This window comes from Catharus ustulatus, chromosome 1 (genome assembly GCF_009819885.2).
Source record: "Catharus ustulatus isolate bCatUst1 chromosome 1, bCatUst1.pri.v2, whole genome shotgun sequence".
NCBI lineage: Eukaryota > Metazoa > Chordata > Aves > Passeriformes > Turdidae > Catharus > Catharus ustulatus.
The window spans coordinates 68,511,900-68,533,561 of NC_046221.1; the positions used below are offsets into that span (position 1 = coordinate 68,511,900).

General features: G+C 43.6%; 1 protein-coding gene across 1 annotated transcript in view; it reads left to right on the forward strand.

The window, feature by feature from the left end:
• Positions 1-14,357: 14,357 nt before the first annotated feature.
• NEDD9 (neural precursor cell expressed, developmentally down-regulated 9) overlaps positions 14,358-21,662 on the forward strand; it is a 37,786-nt gene continuing 30,481 nt past the window's right edge. The window contains exon 1 of the mRNA XM_033072490.1: positions 14,358-14,419. Within this exon, the coding sequence (XP_032928381.1) occupies positions 14,408-14,419 (12 nt within the window). The 5' untranslated portion in view covers positions 14,358-14,407. The remainder of the gene's footprint in view (positions 14,420-21,662) is intronic.

A 21,662-nucleotide genomic window follows, 5' to 3' on the forward strand; every position in this document is an offset into this window, starting at 1 on the left:
CCTCTACAGTATCTTTGCCTTCTGCGTGCATTCCATCAAATGAACAGGCTTTTTGAAAAGTCCTGGGAAAAACTTACTGGCTACTTTGAGCGCTGAGATGCTTGACTGCAATGAATCATTTTCTGTTCCTTGCTGGACCAGGGAAGAGGCCACGTTGTATTTAAAGGATCAAAGTGGCAGAGGTCGTGGTCGCCTAAGCAAGCAGGCTGTGACAACTTCACAATGGATGAATTTTCACTTGGCTGAACCTTAGGGACCGGAAACTGGCCCCGATTTTTTCTACCACCGCTACACTAACTACCAAATCTTTCCTGCTCCCAGAATTCCTGGACCAAATTTTTACTTGGAAACAACTCAAACATATTTTGAAGATGTGATTATTATTATTTTATGTGTTTTCTCCTCTGCATGTCTGGCTCCTGCCAGAAGAAATGATTTGAGGAGAGGGAGAAGCAGGTCTCAAACACCAGCTCAGCTTGGCTAAGCCAGGACTTTTAGGTATCTTGGCCATAACATAAACATTAGGGGTTGGATTCAAAAGGCTCAGGCCTGCCATTCTCAACTATTCATGCAAGGGTGGGTATAATGCAATTGGACATATTGGCCATTGCTGTCTCCCTGGAGCTGCAGCTCTATGCCACCTGGGGTACCCCAAGACAGATGTGTCCACAGACTCCACGCCCAGATAACCCAGCCCCATTCCTGGTGGTCCCATACTTACTCCTGAAAGTCCAGCCCTCAACATTCACATGCCTTAGTGAACCAAACATCCAAACCACTTTGATTTTTGAGGACAAGGACAACACATGCCTTGGAGCAAGTGAAATCCAGCCTGGTGGTACTTATAGCACTACAGCACAGGCAATGATATAGTGGTGGAGATTCAGTGAAAATACAGATGCCCTATCTATATGAAATAAATCTGAATTACTACCCTACACATATGAATGCCACTGTCAGCTACTTCAACACCAGCTTTATCAACTGAACCGGTGTCAAGAAACAGTAATGACTAATAAAACTAAGCAGCTTCAGTGTAGCTTGTGGGTTCTCAACACCACTAAGATATTGAAGCAATCAAACACAGACACCATATTTAGGATGTATGGCTAGTTTAATCAAGCAGTTATATCACGTATGTCTTTAAAACAGACATGCTTGATATAGTTCAGATTATCTGGGGCACCTGCTCACAGACAATACATCAGAAATCTAGAACCACAACTATATAAACATGTCACACGTGTTTGTTTTCATGTTCTGAAATGCAGAACAAACCCTGTGAGAGAAAACAACAAACACTAAAGCTGAGCTGAAAGCCATCCAAAACTGCAGGTGGAAAAATTCCTCTCTGCACCAGGTGTCTTTCATTGTATCACCATGCAAAGAAAAGGCTGAAAGATGCAGACTCACTTTTACTCACCCAGATTTTTGGGTGGTGATAAATAGCAAAAAGTGACACAAAATCTCAAGTTTTTACAGAACTCTAATTTTTCTAGAGAGTAAAATAACAAAACGTCTACTGTCATACTGAGAGAGGAGAACTGAAGTCAGCAAACAGAGCAGCCTCAAAGCCCGAGGGAAAGGGGCAGGAGGAGCACTTCCTACTCACCATATGAATGGCAAGCAAAGAAAAAAGCAGACCTGACCTCTCAGGGAGACCTGGAAACAGCTCCAAGAGCACTGGTCATTAAAACAAAACAAAACACACAAAAAGGCATTAAGAAAACCTCACTCCAGTGGGAAGAGGAAGTGGTTTTAAGGGGATTAGCTCCCAAAAAACAAAGCTCCACTCTTCCTCAGACTGCTGAGGAGCCCCAGAAATCTTCTTCTATGTTGAAGAGGGCTGTGAAAATGGACAAATGTTGGCAATCACTCAAAAAATGATAGTAATGTGAGGCGACATCTCTGGACCTCAAGCAGCTAGCACACAATTGTCTCATTTTCATGGTGTGTCAAATTAAATTTAGACTTTAGCGCTTTGCTTGTCTTGCACTGTTACCTCCTTTCCAGAGCAGAACACAGAAGAACATTTACAAATTTACACTGACTTTGACCTGCAGACACAAATGCCAGCCCTCAAAAACTAGTGCTGAATCATTTTTTTTCCTAGCTGCGACCTTTTTACCCCCTTTCCCTTTCATGTCAGACCATTTCTTCCTGGGAGGCTCTCCTGCATCTGTATCACAGAAGCATTTGGGAAGAATTGGTGCGTTTGCACTGAGTAGCTGCAGGGACGTTTTCTCAACCAGGCGCCTTTTATGTAGGGCAACACAGTGCCCCTTTTCTGACTGCCCTTCAACAACAACCACAGCAACCACCATAGCAACAACCACAAACCCCACGACAGCTTCGTAACCTATTTCACAAAAGTGCAACACCCTAAAATCTTGGGATGTTACAGAGTGGCAAAGCATTGCTTGGATACCAAACAGACATCAATTTTGTCTTGGCACTGTAAAAATGCAATAATTGATGAAGTCTTATCTACCTGGAGACTAAACTGATGATACAGTGGAGTCACAGCCGCGCTTGGGTGAGCTTTGACAGAACCAGGATTACACCCTGTTGCTCTTTTACTGGAGTAAAAGCCTCTTCGGTGGTGCAAACCCAGCCCATCGGGAAGTACTGTTACTGAAACCAGACGCTTCAAAAGCCTTGATACTTTTTTTGGAGCAGGCATTAGGAGTCCAATGTCTTGCTGCATCAAGGCAAAAAACATCAATCCCTTCAGTTGCAAAATTACTCATGAGATTTGAGATTTAAAATGGGAGAGGGTTTATGGACTCTCTTGGGCCAAAATTAAAAGTCCTTGAAGAAGTTTAGTTGACTGTGTGACTTCAGGAGACCCTGAATTTGAATGTCAGACTGAACAGAGAGCACTTGTAGAGGTGGATGAGGAAACAGAGGTATCAAAATGAAAGTAGCCAGTGCCAGTTCTGGGTAACGCACGGGGCTTTTTGAAAAGAGCTAGTGGTATGACTGCTAGATTAGATCTGAATAAGTCCGAGTTTACCACAGAAAATGAGATATCTTTTACCCACTGCTTCTGCTCAAGCTGGAAATACTAGAAAAATTCCCTCTGCTTGTGGCATTTTGGCACTTCTGAGTTCAGATGAGCAGTACACAGATGAGCAGTTCAAATGAGAGATTAATAAAAATCAGGGAAGGACCTAAACCAGAACTCTACCAAATATCCATGTATCTGAGAACTTGTTGCACATGTGGATAAGTTCAATGAGAGATGGATGCAGGAGAGAAAAAAAGCACAGCAGTTTCTCAAAAACATTGAAAAACTAATTCTTCTGGAACTGAATTTTGTTGTACAAGCAGACAGAGACTTATCAAGGACCCAGTTCTGTGAAGCACAGACACACAAATTAATAAAGAAGGACTTGAGCATGTGTGTAAAATTAAGCATGTACTCAGCTGCTCTTCTGATCAGAGTGTAGATTCTACTCCCTAGCAGTCATTTCCCACTTGGAAACCCTTGTCAGGAAGAGAAAGGGGAAGAAGGAGGCTTGTTTAGCACTATATTTTTAGAGAGATTTTTAATGGAATATTTGTTAAGCTTTCTTCCACCCTAACTCCCCCCTGCCTGCTGTCTGGGTTTTGTGTGTGTTTTTTTTAATGGCTAGCAATGCATCACAGTGCGGCTGCTGTTTAAATATTTGCCTGAAAAAAATGTAGTCTGTGCTTAAGAAAAGTGGTTTGGCACAAACTAGACATTTTCAAACATCCATTTACCAGATGGATCACTTTGTTCAATTACAAAGAAAAAAAAAAGATGGTGAAGGAGTTGAAAATCGAGTGGAATGTTCCTAAGCACACAGCATTGTTTACTATCTGCATGTCTCCTGGCATCCTGTGAGAAACTATCAATAGGCTCTTCAAAAATGTTCCTTCCCTTTAAAAAGTCTGCATTTTTAACTATAATAAAAAGGCAGTAAATATATTCTACAATAGCTTGATGGAAAAATGTGCTAAAGTATTTCTATAAATCAAATGTAGCAGTTTGGCATTAGCTCTGAGGCAGTAAATTTAGTAAATTAGGACCAGATGATTTTAAAATAGAATCTTACATAACTTTCTAGCGTGATATACATTTTTTTTTTTAATTTAACACAAGTTTGTCTGTCTTCATAAAGTTATCTTGGCTGCTACCAGAATGTGGTTCGGTCTTTAAGGACCATATTTTTTGTTATTTATCAAGTGTAGAATATTTTAAATATCAAAGTAAGATGTGGAACAGGTTTCTCGAAAGACAGAAAAGGCCATAATATGTACTGATCCACGTAAGGTGTGGGGTGCTTTGTATCCCTGATGCCCCTGACTATTTCACTCCTATTATTTTGATTAATAATAGTCTGTATCTCTATTCATCATCCTTTTTTTGCCCTCCTTCCCTTTTCCCACAAATTCAAGGAGATGTCTCCCTCCATTACTCTCTAGAGTGGTTACAGCTCCTATAAAAGCAGCTCGGTCCAACAGACTTCTCTCTCACCAATGTGCTTAGGTCAGGAGTCAGCATTTGGGACCTTGTATTTCTTTATACTATCCCACTCTTGATCTCTGCACCAGAATATTCACCTCTGAGAAATAAGGAAAATCAAATTATAAGAAGAGTCTAAGGAGCCTATGGCACCAGCTTCAGTCTAAACCTTTTGGCCCTACCTACACTTTTATCCCTGAAACCTGCTCTCCCAGCACAACTTCAACTTTCATTTCTGCACCAACATTTACACCACCAAACAGTCACATCAGACCACTCCTTGTGTTCTGAGGAGAAGGGATTACATACATATGTCCTCCTTGGTATTCTTTTTGAGCAAACACTCAACCATACCATGGTCTTTCACTGGAGGCAGCAACTTCTGGAACAGCTGCTGTGGAGCCATCCCAGTGACTGGGAAAGCATGACCAAGGTCCTTTTCCAGAGCACCCTTACTGTCTAGAGAGCCAAAGCCAACACCCTCTGTCTCAGAACTTGCAGATAAAGGAGAGTGTCTCCAGTACTGACTCATGGCTTCCAGACAAATGTACTCCAGCACAACAAAAGAGCTAAGCCCCTCCTCAACATCTGCAAGGACATGTGGAGACAGATCTTTACAGCTCCCAGACAGGGCTGAACTCTGAGGATATGAAGTGTCAAATCCTCGTGTCACTTCTCATGACTCAAGCCCTCATCAGACTTCAGAAGCAAACACCATGAGTCAGCTGGGATGTAAGGGAAAAGGGCAGACAAAGACAAGAGCAGAGATGCTGAAGGTGAGACCATCAAGGGTTGTGCAGAGCCTTCCTTTCATACGATCCCAAGACTGGTGCTTCCATTGCCTGTGCAAGTATCCAGACGGAGGGAAGGAGAATAATAACTGGTGGATACTTGTGAGGGCTGAGTTATCTGCAAGTGCTGTGTCCCTCAGCAGAGCCAGCCTGCCGTGAGGAGCCACTGAAGTCCTCAGTCCAAGGCTTGGGATGCTGCACAGCATGGCCAAACCCTTGTCCCAGTGAAGATGAGAGAAGTTTTGCCAATGGGAGCACGCTCTGTCCTTTTCACCCCGTCTTTGGCTACCCTGCTGCTGGAAGCATTCAGAGTTTGCAAATGGAAAAGAGAGGGAACAGAGTTCCCACGTTCCTTCTCTTCTAGCATTGTTTCCTGAGAGTCCTGCAAAACACAGCAATGCAATGATCTTTTCTCTAAACGACACCACACTGAAATGCTTGTTAAAAATAACAGAAGAAGAGGAGGGGTTTGAAAGTCAGTCATTTTCCTTTAAAGAATGATTTTGGGAGAGTAGACCATAAACAGATTTAGATGGCAGCAAAGAAAACCATTTTTGGCAGTTTTGTGGAGATGCAAATTTATACTGAGTATGAGATGAGAGCTTAAACAACAACACGCAAGGAAGAGAAAAATAAGTCAGACAGTGTGAGACATTTCATATGCTGTTCTCTGTTGTTATGGATATCAACTGATCTCCACAGATCTATTTGAAGCAAAAGAGAGAAGAGATGATTGCTTTCTGATCTTATATTCTCCCTCCAAACACCTCCAAATGAAGGAAATTTCCTTGAAATTCCTCAAGCTTCAAAACACATCTAGGCTAAGACTTCATGGGAAGCTTGGCAGTAAAGGCAAAACAGAACTTTCTCCTTTGTATTTTTTTCTAATCCCAAACTTGCATTTTATTAAAGTTTTATTTTTGCTTCTCCTCCTACTGGAAAAAACTGGCTGCTGGCTAGTGAACAACCACTGAGCTGATGGCCTTACCAGAGAGAAATGCTTTTGGTTTGAAAGAGTTGCTGATGAGAGACGGGGAGAATGAAAACATGCAATAAAATGCACGTATAAAATACAGCAACAGCAAATATTTTTTGCTAAAAGAAGTGTGGGAGATTTGCAGCAAAAGGTTCTTAAAAACAGAGAGAACAAATATAACGATCTTTTTAAGCAAAATAGACACAGCTGGCTAGTCCAGTCACAGGACAATTCCTTGAATTATGTGAAAAACTGATGGACAAGTTATGGTCAGGAGAGATTGTATTTTTTGGGTAATTTTTGATGTTTTGCCAAGTTAAAATAGTGCGCATTTTGCAAATCAGAGGAAGGAGAGAATATTTTGACACGGTTGGCTTTGGTCCTGACACCCAAAATGGAGTTAAGATACACAAATGCTCTGTACAGAGAATTCATGGGATTTCAAGGGTTTTTATGTAGTATTTTAAATCTATCTAATATATGTGTGAGGAGTTAATACACTCCCTTCTTTATACACTGCTTTTGTACCTTTATGTGCCTGTACAAGTGTGTCCACACAAGTCCAGACCAAAGTGCTAGCATATGTGCCTGGAATTGAGCTCCTTCACCCTTACCAACTGCAGGAATGGGAAGGCAGGAGGAGGGGTAGGAGAGGTAGGCAGGAAAAGTAGACAGGAGCAGGGCACCACAGGCTGGAAGGAGCAGAGCTGTGCGCTACCATATTCAAGAGAAAGCTTCTGGGGATGGAAGTTGCTGCATATTACTCTGTGTGTATGTGAGGAGGTGAGAGAGGTCGTATCTCCTGAGAAAAAAAACTTGCTGGTCCTAGTCTGCAAAACCTTACCTTTCCAGGGTGTCACAGGAAAGTGAACCTTTTCATTTCTGACCACTGTTTCCTACTTAATGGTCCACACTCACACTCCTGCTTTCATTTAGAAGCTCCTCTGCAGTTGGATTATGTGCTATTTAAGTAAGTTCCCACAAACCTGGTGTGCTGGATGCATGTATTCAAAAGAAAATAAGTACTTTACTCAATTCATTCCCATTTTTAACAGTTTTAATATGTAGTGGAATAATATAACATGTTATAGGTGAATAAAATCCCAGCTCTTGAGTTTCACCCAACATAGGGAAAGCTCAAGTAGAAAGTTCAGGTAAAGATTTGATCCTTTGGACGCCAGCACTATGACTTCTTACAACTGCATGAAAATGTTAACATGCCTAAGCTCTGTGCCCAAGTTTCTTATCTGAGGCAATTCCAGTCCCAATCCTGGATTCCTTTCATCTTAAACACGCTGTGATATCTAAACATACATTTCCTCTTGAGCAACCTCCCCTATATTACATTTATCATATTTCATCTGCACAATTGTGAGCCGGAGAGAACGGAAGTCCTTTGCAGTCTCCATAGTTGTGCTACTGCTCCATTTTTCTTTGGAAAAGCAAGAAAAACTCTTTTGGCATCAGTAGGTTGAATGGCATGCACGCCACACGTCGGGAAGCAAGCCGATATTTTTTAACCCCATGTATTAAAAATGTTCTGTGCTGGAGGGGAAAACAAGGGAGCGTAGTCTGCAAGTACAACTGTTAGACTGGTTTGTTTGTTTGGGAAATGAATAACCCTTTGACAGTATCTCTGGAAGCAACAGGCTAGTGCGTGCTCCATGCTGACATTCTTTTCCCTCTCCAGTCTTCCCTGCATACCTCACATTCTTCTTCCCCTCCCAGCAACATGAGCTCCTAGGCAAGCAGGCACTGGAGACCCAATGTGCCACTGCCCTGCACCCACCTTGATGCCATGGGCTTCTGCCACCTCTCCTCTCACCAATGGTGCACCAAGTCTGCACCAGCGCATGAACCAAGGTTCCCAGAGCTCCTGCTTTGCCTCAGCTCTGCAAAGGGTGCATGACAGCTCAGCTACAGCTGGTGCTGTCCTCTGCAAATTCATCCCAACATTGCTGAGAACATGAAGTCCTCCTGACTCAAATGCTCTAGACCAGCCATCTTCACAGGGAGCTGCTGCGTGGACCTGGAAAAGCTTTTCACAGGATCACAGAATATGCTGATTTGGATCACTGAGTCCAACTCTGGCCCTGCACAGCAGCATCCCCAAGGGTCACATCATGTGCCCAAGAGCACTGCCCAAACACTTCTTGAACTCTGTCAGGTTTGGTGCTGTGACCACTTCCCTGGGGAGCCTGTTCCAGTGCCCAACCACCCTCTGGGTGATAAACCTTTTTCTAATATCCAACCTAAACTTCCTCTGACACAGTTTCACACCATTCCCTCGTGCCCTGTCACTGGTCGCCACAGACAGGAGATCCAGGTCTGCCCCTCCTCTTTCCCTCACAAGGAAGTTGTAACTGCAATGAGATCTCCCCTCAGTCTCCTCCAGGCTGAACAGACCAAGTGACCTCAGTTACTCCTCATACAGCTTCCCCTCAAGGCTCTTCACCATCCTCACGGCCCTCTAGGAGCTGGATGTCTTTTTTGTACTGTAGTGCCCAAAGCCGCCCCCAGCCCTCGAGGTGAGGCTGCCCCAGCTCAGAGCAGAGCAGGACAATCCCCTCCCTTACCCAGCTGCCCATGCTGTCCCTGATGCCCCCCAGGACAGGGTTGGCCCCTCCTGGCTGCCAGGGCACTGCTGACTCGTGTTCAACTTGCCATTGATGAGAATCATTTCTGTGGCACTGATTTCCAGTGCTGGAACAGAGATAAATTTAATTCTTTTCAGTCTTGCATTCTTTTTTCTTTTCTCCAGAGTAAGATGTGTCCCTCATGCTGTTTTAATAGTCATTCTACTGCTTCCCTTTCCCATGTCCATTCTCACCTGAGAAGGTGACTGTTGCTTCTCGTAACAAGTGAAAATTGTAGTGGTATTTATAACCACCCCCCTCCCTTTTTTTTAACTGAACAAACTTTTCGGGTTTTATTCACTGGGTCAGGCTGGTAGCTTAGTGACATCCAGTGCCAGAATATCTAAATTCCAGCCTCCTTCTATGATTTCTCAAGCTAACAAAGGCTGGATTCACTTTCAAAACCTTTTGGGTGGGAGGACACCAGTATGTTTCTTTCTGGCTGGTATTTGAAGCAAAACAGAGAGGACAGAAGGAGCTGCATTTATTCCGCTTATCTGAAGGAGGGTCACTAAACAGGGCCTTGATGGTTGACTTACGAAGTTAAATGAGCAATTCCTGATGAAACACTGCATAAAATGCCCTTCTCAAGAATGTGAACAGCCTTTGTGCCTTATTGTGAAAGGAGGTGGGATGCCTGTAAGATTAGTTAGTATATATTAATGTAAATGTAAATTCTAAAGTAAGGCAAGTGAACTAACCCTGTGGTTAAAAGGCAGCTTAGGTGAAATGGCAAAAGGCAGGCAAATTTAAGAAGATAATTCTATGTCAATTTTTATTCTCACAATTTGACCCCTGCATTTAAATCTCACCACTACAATGACTGCTACCCATTCCTCTGTCTGCCAGAACAGATTTCTCATACTGTTAAATGGAATAGAATGCTTGCTTTAAAAGATTTCCATCACTGATCAAAGAAAAACCGAGCAGACTTTGTTTTGGTTTGCTGAAATGCAAAATATTCCCTTTTTTGGGTGAGAATGAAATATTTTTCTTATTATCTCCTAGTGAGGTGGGAGAGGGAGCCTTTCTGTGCAGACAGACACAGAATCTTGCCCATGTCAGTGGTGAACTTTTGTTAACGTTCTTCTCAGGAAACAGCAGCGTTTCATCTTTTTCAGCAGATTTGTCCAAGCAAGCAAATTCCACCACTCTGAGTGTGTGTACAAAACGATTCCACACTGAAGAAATTCCATCCATTGCATATCCGCTGAACCAGCCTGGGTAGCATTATATAGGTGACAGGACACGAAGCTAATTATGACCCTTGTGCTAAGAAAGTGCAGTGGCACTATAATGAAATTAATTCAAATCCAAATCCCCTGGCCAAGTATCACAGCAAGAAGAAATGCAGATGCCGCTCCACATTATCCAAGAGATAGTCAGGCCTTTGTGAAGAGGGGGGAAAAAAGAAAAAAGACAGCTCAATGTTTCCCAAACACAGAGCTCATAGACCCTTCCTGAAAAGGCTCTCTCAACTGTGAGGGAGACACTCTGCTGTGTCTCTCTTTTCTCAGATTGTGTCAATGGGGAAACGGGAACAAGGGGATTTCTGTTTGAGTAACCTTTCAGAGCAGGATATCTGTCTCGTGTTCCCCTATCAATTGTCACAAGGTGATAGCTGGCTGATGTGCTTCAGCGGGTATTCCCTTCCTGGCCCGCTGGCAGCTCTGCTCCATGCTGTATGGAAGGGTTGTGGCACAGCCCAGCTGACAAGCAGTCCCTGTGGCTGCCCTATCACCTCACCTGCTGCCACCTCCCAAATACCCAGCACCCCAGCCGGCAGCCAGGAGGGCAACAGGAAGACACATAGCAGAGACATGATTAGAAATAAAGCAAGCAATGCGCTCAGCAGGATGGGGTATGAGAGCAGGAGACAAACAGTAGGTTGCCCAAATGAGCAGAGAGTAATATTAATTGCCCTCAGCAAAAGCAAAGAAAGAAACAAAAGCCACTGACAGAGGCACAAGACAGAAATCACAGAACCCATTTGCTACTCTGCTAGAATTGCAGTGGAATAAATATGAGGCAGTGAATCAAGCGATTGCTGTGCTGCAAAGCAAAAAAGGCACATTACATGAATTACCCTCCTGAGAACTTCAATAGGACCTTGTAGTTATAAATCCTGGCAATATAGCTCAAGCTGCCTCTGAAACACAGACATCAGTAATGTCTGGTCCCAGCTTCCTCATCAGCAAGCTGCATTGTATAATTGAGCTGATTATCCAAGGCAACCGACTCAAAACTTCCCTAGGCTGTGCCTGAAATACAATATTACACAGCAAAGGCACGGCCGCCGCCGAGGTCACCAAGAACAGCAGAGTGCTTGCACTAACCACAGACGTGCCTGCCGCAATCCCGACTTCTTACAGCAGCACGAGGAGCTTAGAGGATCACGTTTACAAATCTCCCTTTCAAGTATATCTAATTCCTGATATCCGTGATAGACCATGGAGCTCCGCCATGCTGCCTGCTCTGCTACAAGCGTGCCTCTGAGTGGGAGTGTTTCACCCTGGGGGAAATTAAAAACCCTCTCAGGGTAAATGGAGTAGGTGGGAGAGGGGGAGAGAGGGTGCGTGAATAAAATGAGCAGTGGGACTTCACTGCGCAGTGGTGTGCGATGGCAATCTCTTTTTTCTCCCTGTAAAATACCAGCTCTTGTGTCTGCTCCTTCAGAGTTGTAAAGTACAGCTACCAACACTGACACACTTTGTGGGTTTGTGCCCAAAGTGTCATTCCAGTGGCATCTAAGTAAAAGTACTTAGTAAGAGTTATGGAGAGTGATAAAGGCAAAACAGTACACACACAGGAACTAGAATTTCATATTAACACATCTGTTACCTCATATTAAAATCAGTCAGGGATTTTTTACACACATTAAAAGCAATGCAAGCTAAAATAATAGCAGAAGGCAGAGCTTCTCAAATCTGCTTAGGTTTCATAATGTGATTGTAAAGCACAGTGAAAAAACACCAGTTACAAGAAAAGTACCACTATTGGTGGGATGACTGGAAACCAGATGCTCTGTCTGAGTTTAAATATAGGTGAAGTCAGAAATACGATGTTACTTTTCTTATTTTTGTCTGCAATACTTATTTGGTTCTTGCTGATACTGTTTTACAATCCTTAATGCATTTATCTTCATGGCTATGGTGCGATGGGAAGTGATTATACAGAGTTTATTCAAGGAAGGGGATCTGGACACCAGTCCAATACATGCTAACACCTTAGCCATTGCATCCTCTGTACTTAAAAGAATTTTCTACTTGGAGTATGAAGAGCAAAAACATGCAAAAAGAAAGCCAGTGTTTCTTTTATTCTTAACTCCTCAATTAAGCAATGTTCCAAAGATATTTGCACTCTCCTAACAGTAAGCTGGTTATATACACATAATCACTGGAAGAATTCCTTTCTTAATTAAAGTTTCTAAGGACACAGCAATAGAAGGGAGTTTCATTCTCTTGAAACTACCCAAATTTATTTTGATGCTGCACTTAAAATAACGCTGCCCTATACCCAGTGCGTATAAAGCATCATCTGTTTCACATTTCTTCTTGGGAAATCAGAAGAATCAATAGCAACAACAAAAATTGAAAGAAAGGCCCAGAGAAAAACCCAAGAGATTGGAGCACTAAAGCTACAGCCCAGCCACAGTGGCTCTTCTGCACTGCAGAAAGCAGGAGTTCACTCTTGCCACTAATTTCTGAGGCTTATTGTGTACTGACAGGGACACGCACTCATGAGCTATTAGGGCATGTGCAGTCAAGAAGACAGCGTAAGGGGGAAAAAAAAGCAATTTTGTATTCATTTAGTGAATTTGTAAAGTATAGTCACATATTTTATGCTGGAATTGGAGAACAGAGGAGACTGCAGATAAAAGTATTACATTCTTTATCAGTCAAGAAGCCATTTTAGCAATAGGATCCCTCTCTAGAGGATTAGTCACATGAGAATTTAAGGATAACATTGTACTATGGAATGTATTTGTGTTTGTAATCTGGTAGTACAAGATTATTCTTTGCTATTTTTCTTTACACCACTAGAAATAGCCTTGAGTCCATCTGGGATCTAAAAATGTTGGGTAAGATCCAGCTTGGGCAAAAAGGAGAGAATTTATTTCCTGTTCCTGTAAACAAGCTGGAGTATGTCCCATAAACAAAGATTCCTATTATGTGCTCCATATTAATCACACCTGATTAAGAGATCTAACTTGAAAAGCATGGAGGATCACCACACATCTATTTTCCCTGCTCTTTCTTGCTCCCAAGATACCAGAGTTAATTATTACTCTCTTCCAAATAATCCTTATTTACCATGGTCACTCTTTATAATGGACATCTCCAGGCCATTAAAGCATTCTTGGTCTCTGGTGCCTAATCAGTGTTAAAATAGCAGCCAGGCAAAGCGGACACTTGGCAGATTTATTTGAGCAGTAGTAGCTAAAAAAGATCATCATCTGAGGACATATAAGAACAAAAAATAATTGTAAAGACAGGAACAAAGCAGTGTTCAGCCCCCCCAAGAGCTGCATGTGAGAAAAATGCCTATGGGAGGGATGGATGGAAAGGTTTACAGAATCACAGAATCAGTTGGGTTGGAAAAGGTCTCTGAGATCATCGAGTCCAACCCTTGACCAAACACACCACCATGTCAACTAGACCATGGCACCGAGTGCCACGTCCAGCTGTTTCTTGAGCACTGGCAGGGTTGGTGACTCTACCACCTTCCTGGGTAGCCAATTCCAACTCGTTACCCATCCTTTGCATAAAGAAATTCTTCCTTGTGTCAGACCTGGATATCTTGAGGATACGCCCTCTTGTCCTATTTCTGGCTGCCTGGGAGTAGAGACCAACCCCACCTGGCTGCATCCTCCTTTCATGTAGAGAGGATAAGGTCTGCCATTAGCCTCTTTTTCTCCAGGCTGAATACCCCCAGCTCCCTCAGTCTTCCTTCACAGGACTTGTGCTGCAGATCCATCCCCAGCTCTGTTGCCCTTCTCCGGACCTGCTCCAGCCCCTCAATGTCTTTCAGTACGGGTCCCAGAAGTGGACACAGGACTTGAGGTGTGGCTTATCAGTGCCCAGTACAAGGGATAACTGCCCTGCTTTTGCTGGCCCCGCTATTGCTGATCCTGGCCAGGATGCCATTGGCCTCGCTGGCCACCTGGGCACACATCAGCTCTTGTTCAGCTGCTGCCCGCCTTTTCCGCCGAGGAAAAGTCGAGGACACCAGCGTTGAAAAGGCACGGGCGGGGTCTCGGGGAGCAGGGCCGCCAGCCCTGGCTCCGTGCGGGCTCTCTGTCCCAGTCGAACCTCCCGCACCCGGTCCCGAACCCGTGTCCCAGCCGCCTCCCCTCCGCGCCACCGCCGGCGGCGCCACCGCGGTGGGGGCGGGCCCGAGCGCTCTGCAGATGGGGGCGGGGCTATGCAAATGAGCTCGCAGGGGTGGCGCGGCGGCGCGCGGCGGGGCGCACAGAGCGCGCGGGGATGCGGCGGGGCGCGGAGCCGCAGCCATGAAGTACAAGGTGAGCGCGGCGGGGCCGGGCCCGCACCGCAGCCCGGGCTGCTGCGGCTGGGGCCGGCGCCTTGGGGCCCCCTCCGCACCTCCCCGAGGCGAACCGTGTGCCCGCGGCGCGGCCGGGTCTCCCTTCTGCCTTCCGCTGCGCTGTCCCCAGGCGCAGAGCCCCGGGGAAGGTGTCAGCGGGGAGTGGGAAACGAGGGGGCAGCGAAGGGCTGCGGGGACCCCCGGGTGCTGTGCCGGTGTTGGCGGTGGAGGGAGAGGAGCTCCCCTCGGTTTTACCGCCGGTGCCGGCTCTGGATAACGGGGTGAGCCCGGGATCGCGGGAAGGGCGGCGGGCGCTGCGGGATGCTCGGGCGCGCTCGGGACGGGTACCCCCGGTCCTCGCCGGAGCTCTCCAGCCGCCCGTGGATGTTTCCCTATCACGGTGCGGTCTGTTTGATGGATCGCAAGCGAGGGGGAAGAAACCCTAACATTTTTTAAAAATGGGTAGCCTATCGTCCGTATTGATTCCTGTCATCCCCTTATTAAATAATCGCTTTTAGCGACCTTTTACTGGAGGGGGAGTGGTTGGTTGGTTTTTTGGGTTATTTTCAAAAGGCACAAATGCGGAGCCTTTGATCCTAATACTGCTCACAAACGTCTGGGCAAGGTACAGAATTGCCCACAGGGCATTAGATTTCTGTACAGACATACCGTAATCTCGTGCGATTGGAAAAAAGGGGGGAGGGAAGGAAAAACTTTCCTTGCCCTGCCAAAAATAACTCCAGCGTCAATAAAAAGGTGATTTTGGAAATGTCACACGCTATATACTTACTTGGAGACTAAGTTGCTTTGGAAGTGAAGTCCATCTCCGTACTAAACTTAGGCGGCATGGTGTGAAAGAGTGCTGATGCTGTGGCAGAGTGTGAGAGAAGTACGGGTAGGTAAATGGGCACGGATTTTCGTGCTCTTCTGTACCTCTCTGAGCTCAGACCAAGTTTTCAGGGTCTCTCAAGCCAAACTTTGGGAAAGGTCAGAGTTAAGTTTCCAAAGCAACTGCCAATTTCTCCGTCTCATGGAAAGACAAGGGAAAAAGAATTTGTGTGTGTTAGATGTGGATTGACAAAGGTAATCCATGGCTTTGACAATTTTGAGGTGGATCTCATAGCTTTTTTTTTTTTTTTTTTAAATTGCGTCTCAAACAATTCACTGATCTGAAGTCTGAGATAAAATTCATCTCTTCTCTTCTAACTACTCCACATCTAATCAGCCCAGGTAGACTTTATACCTGCCTAGAGAAGCTGTTACTGTGAGCAGAAAGCATCAGGCACTCAGGGGTGGAAGGGCAGTGTCACTCTTAGTCCAAAGCTCACAAACTGCTTTCAGGCTGCTTTCAGGGCCAAGCAACACTTGTATTCCAGGAGCGAAATAATAGTCCTGCATAGTTATACAGGTTCCTGATTCCTTGTATCTAGCCCAGTGGCACTGCAAAAACAGGGACAGATAAAGTGGCTCGAAGGTGGGAAGTCTTCCCTGCTCTGTTTCCTTGCCCTGTCTTGTGGGAATGAGCATTTTGGGTTTGGTTTGTGATTATGTAATTCTAGACAGAGTAGGCTAGACAGAGAAAAAATAAGCCATTAAAAATAAATTAATAAAAAGAGAAATTAGAGGGGTTTGGCCTCAAAAACCTTCTTGCTGGATTATGGTGTTTGTTTACTTTCCCTGGGAAATGTGAAGTAAATTACACTGTTTAACTGGGACAAGCATTCTTAGATCTATTTCTTATCTCTAGAGTAATACACAAAGAAAATACCTGCACATTCAGTCTTTGTTCTTTCTGTATTTTCTCTGTTTATCTTCCCATGGTAAATTTTTTTTTATTCTGTACATGAAATAAAGGAACAGAGAATGCTCATGGCCTGCCTGTGGTTATGCCATCACTTCAGAGGAGGTTTAGCATCCAGGTGCAGATTTGGCCCTATTTAACTGTTCCTGGTATTCTTGGGGCCTGTCATTCCTTCCTTTCATTATGGTAGTCCATAAGGCTTCATTTAAAGAAATAAGTGAAATGCTTATTATAGTTTAATTCAGAGTTTTAACAGTAGGACAGGAACTGATTCATGGGTGAGACCCTGAATACGTCTCTCCATCACTCATGACTTTGCTTCCAGTGTGAGTAAACCCAAGGTCATTTCTGGTCTAGAAATCCTTTCTGATACTCAATCTACACATTTTTTATTCAGGCATTTTCAAAATTTGTTCCTTCCCTCTCTTCCTTCATCTGAGCTTCTTTTATTGTCCATTGCATTCTTCCATCTTAATACTCAAGTCTAAATCCTCTGAAAAGGAGAATCCCTGTGGATTTAAGCAAGTTCAGAATTTTACCTTGCACATATCTCCACACCATTGTCTATCTTTTGCACACTGTGTGAAATTCAGTGATTTTGTGACTATTTAAAGCAAAGAGAAACTTAACCCCAGGTCAGCTCCTGTTCTCCCATTCATATGAGGACGCAGAAGTTATTTTAACTGAGCTATGGAAAGATGGGAAAGGTTAAGCGTAAGAAATAGTTGTGTTGGTTTGGAACATTTCTTAGTCCCGCTTGTCTAACTTCCAGAAACTGATTCCTGTAGGGGCGCAGTTGCCTGAGGGCAACACCTCAGTTCTTGGATGACAACAGCTTGCCTTTTCTGAAACCAAACCCAGGCTATGATTCCAAGGATGGAGAAGTTACTGCTACAATACACTCTGTAGCAACAGAAATACCAGTGGGTCATCACGATGAGGTGGATGGGAGAGGGAATATCTGGCCACCAATTCCAGCAGTCTTATCTCAGGCAATAAAAGTGTAACAGAAGCAAAAGGCAGAAGATATTATCATAACAAGGCTTTTGTAGCTTGGTGTCTTTTCACAAGCAAGACAAAATAAGAGGGGGAAGGAAGGAAGAAAAGGGGACTTGTCTGTTTACTAAAACTTCCAAACAGTTAGTGAAAGAGGAGAGGAAAAAAGCCCTGCATTCCTTACCTCGTTTAAGCCAAAAGGAATGACGTAGATGTAAAGTATGAGGTCTTGATTATCTATTTTTAGATAATTTGTTGGGCAAGGAAGAAATCTAAATAGGGTTCGAAATGCCTGCCATTTGTGCTAAGGCACAGTCCTGTAATATATAGACTTGATTACAATGTCTGCATGCCAAGACAAACAAAATAGTGTCCCTGGGAAGAAATACAATATTCTCAACCAGAAGTGCTTGTGAAAAGCTGCTTGTAACCCTGGCAATGAAAGACTTTGAGTATTGGACCATGTAAAAGGGAAAGAACTGTCTGTACTTTATTAACCAAATCCTCTCCATTTCATTTATTCCTCACTCCCCTTAGTTTCACTTTTTTTTTCAGTACCTCAGCAATCAAGGGTGGCAATCAAACTCAGAAATAAATAGGAACTGTAGAGCCTTGTAAAATGTAGTAGGAGAGGAACAAGCCAACAAGGGGAAAACCTGTCCAAGTTTGTGCCATCTCTTACTGTCATGAGTTTAGAATGGAAGTTTCATGATTTTTCTCTCATCTGTCCACATACGGGATGAGTTGGCTGAGATGTAGCAGGTCAGGCCTAAGTCAGCAGCAGCACTAGTGAGATGTAACCAGAAGGACTTCGTGAAGGTCCCCTTCACAAAGCTTGGAGGGCCACTGTCATTTCAGGCTCTGGCTGTAGCCTCTGTGTGCCCTCCTTCCCCTCCCACACCTCCTCTGCAGATTTATATTTGTATACGTAATAGAGGTGAGTGCCCCAGTACCCAGTAGTTGAGAAGCTCTCAAAATTGTGTCCCCTTGCCCTACCAAAGTCTTGGTAGGATAGCAGGGTGCTTTTAATTCTGTTTTACAGATGGAGCTGCTGAGGCTTAAGGATGTTACAGGGCTTATTTCAGAGGAAGAAGAGCCATCACAAAGCATTACAGCAAACAGCATGTAGTTTTTATGCCTGATTTTCCAAGCTTTTATATTTTTATGCTAGCAGCTGCTCCTGAGTAATGTAGCTGTAAATCTATTTAATCAGAAACTGGTAGTCTAATCTGTCTCTGTCCAGTAGTTTCTAGTATTTGATGGGGAAGCAGAACTACCAAATGAACAGCCTTCCTTGTTTTTTAATAGTTCAAATTCAGTTTGATTCTAGATAGTACAAGAGGCATTAGATACTTCTCTGCGGGGGGCGGGTTACTCTTGTTTTTAAGGTCCTGGTAGAGGTTGCAAGTTGCATGTTAGACTGTTACTTGGCCTTGAGATATCTTGACTCAACTCTACTGATTTCAAACAGTGCCGTACTATCAAAATACCTCATCTAAGGGGACCTGTCAGATCAGAGACCAACAAAACTGTCTAATAGTGAGAATTTAGAGAAACATCTTCTGCAAAGGAAAAATGAAAGCACATTTCAGTGGTTATAGTCTTAGGCTGAAAAGCTCTGCTTTTTTGCAGAATATAGGCTAGATGTTGAAGTCTCATGAAGTGTTATTGTGAACTTGCTAAAGTGTTGGAGCACAGTTCCTAAGACTGCAGACAAACTCACCTTTGGAATCTTACCATCTCAAGCCCAGAGATAAGTGGGGTTAGAAGACTTATATTTGCATTGATATCTGATCACTGAACCCTGAACTCCTGTGTGTGGAGTAGAAATTTAGTGTATTGCCTGTGCTCCATTATAAGTACCAGAGTAATTACAGCAAGGCCAGGTGCATACAAAAAAGTAGAACACCAGAGCATAGAGCTTCCTACTTGTCATATTGAGGTTATCCAAGGTGTTAGGGGCATGAGAGTGCCTTCTGCATACAGTATATGCACGTGAAGTCACTTTTGCCTTGCTTATTTCATTTGGGCTAACTTATCACAGGATTTAAGTACTTAAATCCCATTCATTCCAACAGCAATTAGGAACCCACCTGTCTCCCAAGGTCCAGAGTTTAATTCAATTTTTAAAGCAACATGAGTGCTTAAGAACAGTATGCACAGTCTCTCCCTTGGCTGCAACACTTGTGGAGGACCCTTATCTTATACTGTTCCCATTTCTGGCTGCACTTGATGGAGACAAGTAGCTGAACTTCTTAGGACATTAAAGTCCACACGCCTCTGTAGGAACCCACTTTTGGTGACATTTGGAATCACAAATGCGTAAGTCACTTTTCAGGATGTTCTTTGAGCATCCATGAAAGCAGTGGACATCTCCCGTTGGAGCAGTATACTCTGGCCCCTGAATGCCAAGCCTTCAGTGGGCTTGATCAGATACTCATCTGGTACTGTACTATAAAAATAATATTTATGGCAGGTATTGAGCAATGTTTATTATAAATGTTATTAAGGCTGCTGCTAAGTAAAGCTGCATGTAGAGGTACTTCTGCCTGTAAATGGCTGCAGCTCTCAGCATCAGTGAAACTGGGTCACTTTATAGCAGCTCAGAGTGCAGCCTCTGCATATTATTGCCTGATTATCACAGACTGCACTTGGCAAGTGCCCGTTTTCTTTTGCCTTTTGGTCTAGACATTACAGTAGTGGAAACTGTCTTAATTTTAAGGAGCTCATTTTTCCACAGAAGATTTGGACATAGCTTGTGTTTGACATGAAGCAGGGCTGCTAAAGCTATAGTTCACACTCCTAGGAACACAAGTGCACAGCATGACAAAAATTGTATATTTTTTTTCTCTACAGGGATGAGGCCAATTCTCACCTTTCTATTTTTATGTTGGTTTTGAAAACACTTTCTTCACAGTCAGAGTGGATCAGCCTGCCTGGAAAAGGAAGAATAATAAGAATGGGTTTACTCTACAGGAATGCAGTCAGCACATCAGAAACCCTTTCTTAAGCAGGCCTCATTGACAGCAAGGTTGAAAATTTTAGCAATAACAATACTATAAATCACTTGGTAACAGCAAATCTTAGAAAATGGTGAAGAAGCCTAGGAGTTAATCTCAGTTCTTTCAGTGAAGAAGATCCAGCCTAGCTGCAGACAGAGAGGAAGATACAGACCATTAAAAAATCAATCATTCTCTTTCTAAAGAAGTTTCTGATCCAAAGGGTTAAGTACAAGACAACTAGAAGTGTGTACACTGTTTAAGATACAGCTAGCAGTAGGTAGGGTCATGAATGCCCTTGTCCTGTGGACTTTACATCCAGTTAAAATGCTTAGGGCAATAAACCAATTTTTACTGCTGTAGAAGGGTGTATTTACAAGCAGATACCTTATTTTGTTTTCTGTCTCTTTTTATGCTGGTTTATTTTGTTTGGAACTGCCCAAACTAATCTCTCACATGATCAAGAATACTGCTGAAGTTGCGTTTCAGCCTGAAATTGAGCACAGTAACCAGAGCTGCTTAAAACTCACCTACACCTTCACCATCCCTCTTCTCTGGGGTACACTTAGCTAGAAAATGTCAGCTTGCCAAAATCGAGCTGTTCTGGAAGGCTTGTTGACTTTTGGCCACTGCCCTGTAGAATGGAAATGACTCTGAACTTGGCAAGCATCAGCTGCCAGCCAGGCTTGGCTCCCCTGGAATTGTGATTCACAGGTAACGTACTACCTGTCCCACCAGCCTGCTGAGGGCTGGAAGGAGCCTGCAAAGAGGAGTTCCTGAGCTTGTTTCTCTTTAGTTAACTGGACTCTCAGGGCATTCCAAGTTATAGCTGCTGTTTCGTATCCTAGGTAGTGACACTGAATTGTTAGAGTAGGATGGCTTTCCCTTCCAATGAAACTTTTTTGAAAGAAGAGTATGTCCTAGTTCATCTAAGTTCTAAATTTTAAAAATATAATTTAAAAATCATACTTTTCAAAGCTGAAGACATCAAGCAAGTTGGTGGCAATACTGAGGTCATATGTCTGTGTGTGGTATGATTTCTTGACCATCAAGTTGTAATTGTTTCTCCAGAGCTGCAGAAGGGTTAATTTTGAAAGGAGGGTTTGGGGTTTTGGTTGTTGGGTTTTTTTTTTTTTTAAGGAAACTTTGTCTGGGAGAAGACTGCTCACATATGCCAGAAAATGGAAAACTGAGAGCTCAAAACACACGTTTTGGGATTCTTTCTTTCCGTACTTTTTTTTCCCCCTTCTGCTCTGCTTCTTCAATTCTTTAGCATTTAACATCCGATCTCCTTTCATTAAGTTTTTAATTGCTTGCCTGAGGGAAAGAGGTTAAGTTTTACATCTGCTTTTTGATTCTGATGTACTGTGGTTTAATCACAGTGAGATCATATTTACTCTAAGGGTATTGTTTGCATGCTTGATTTT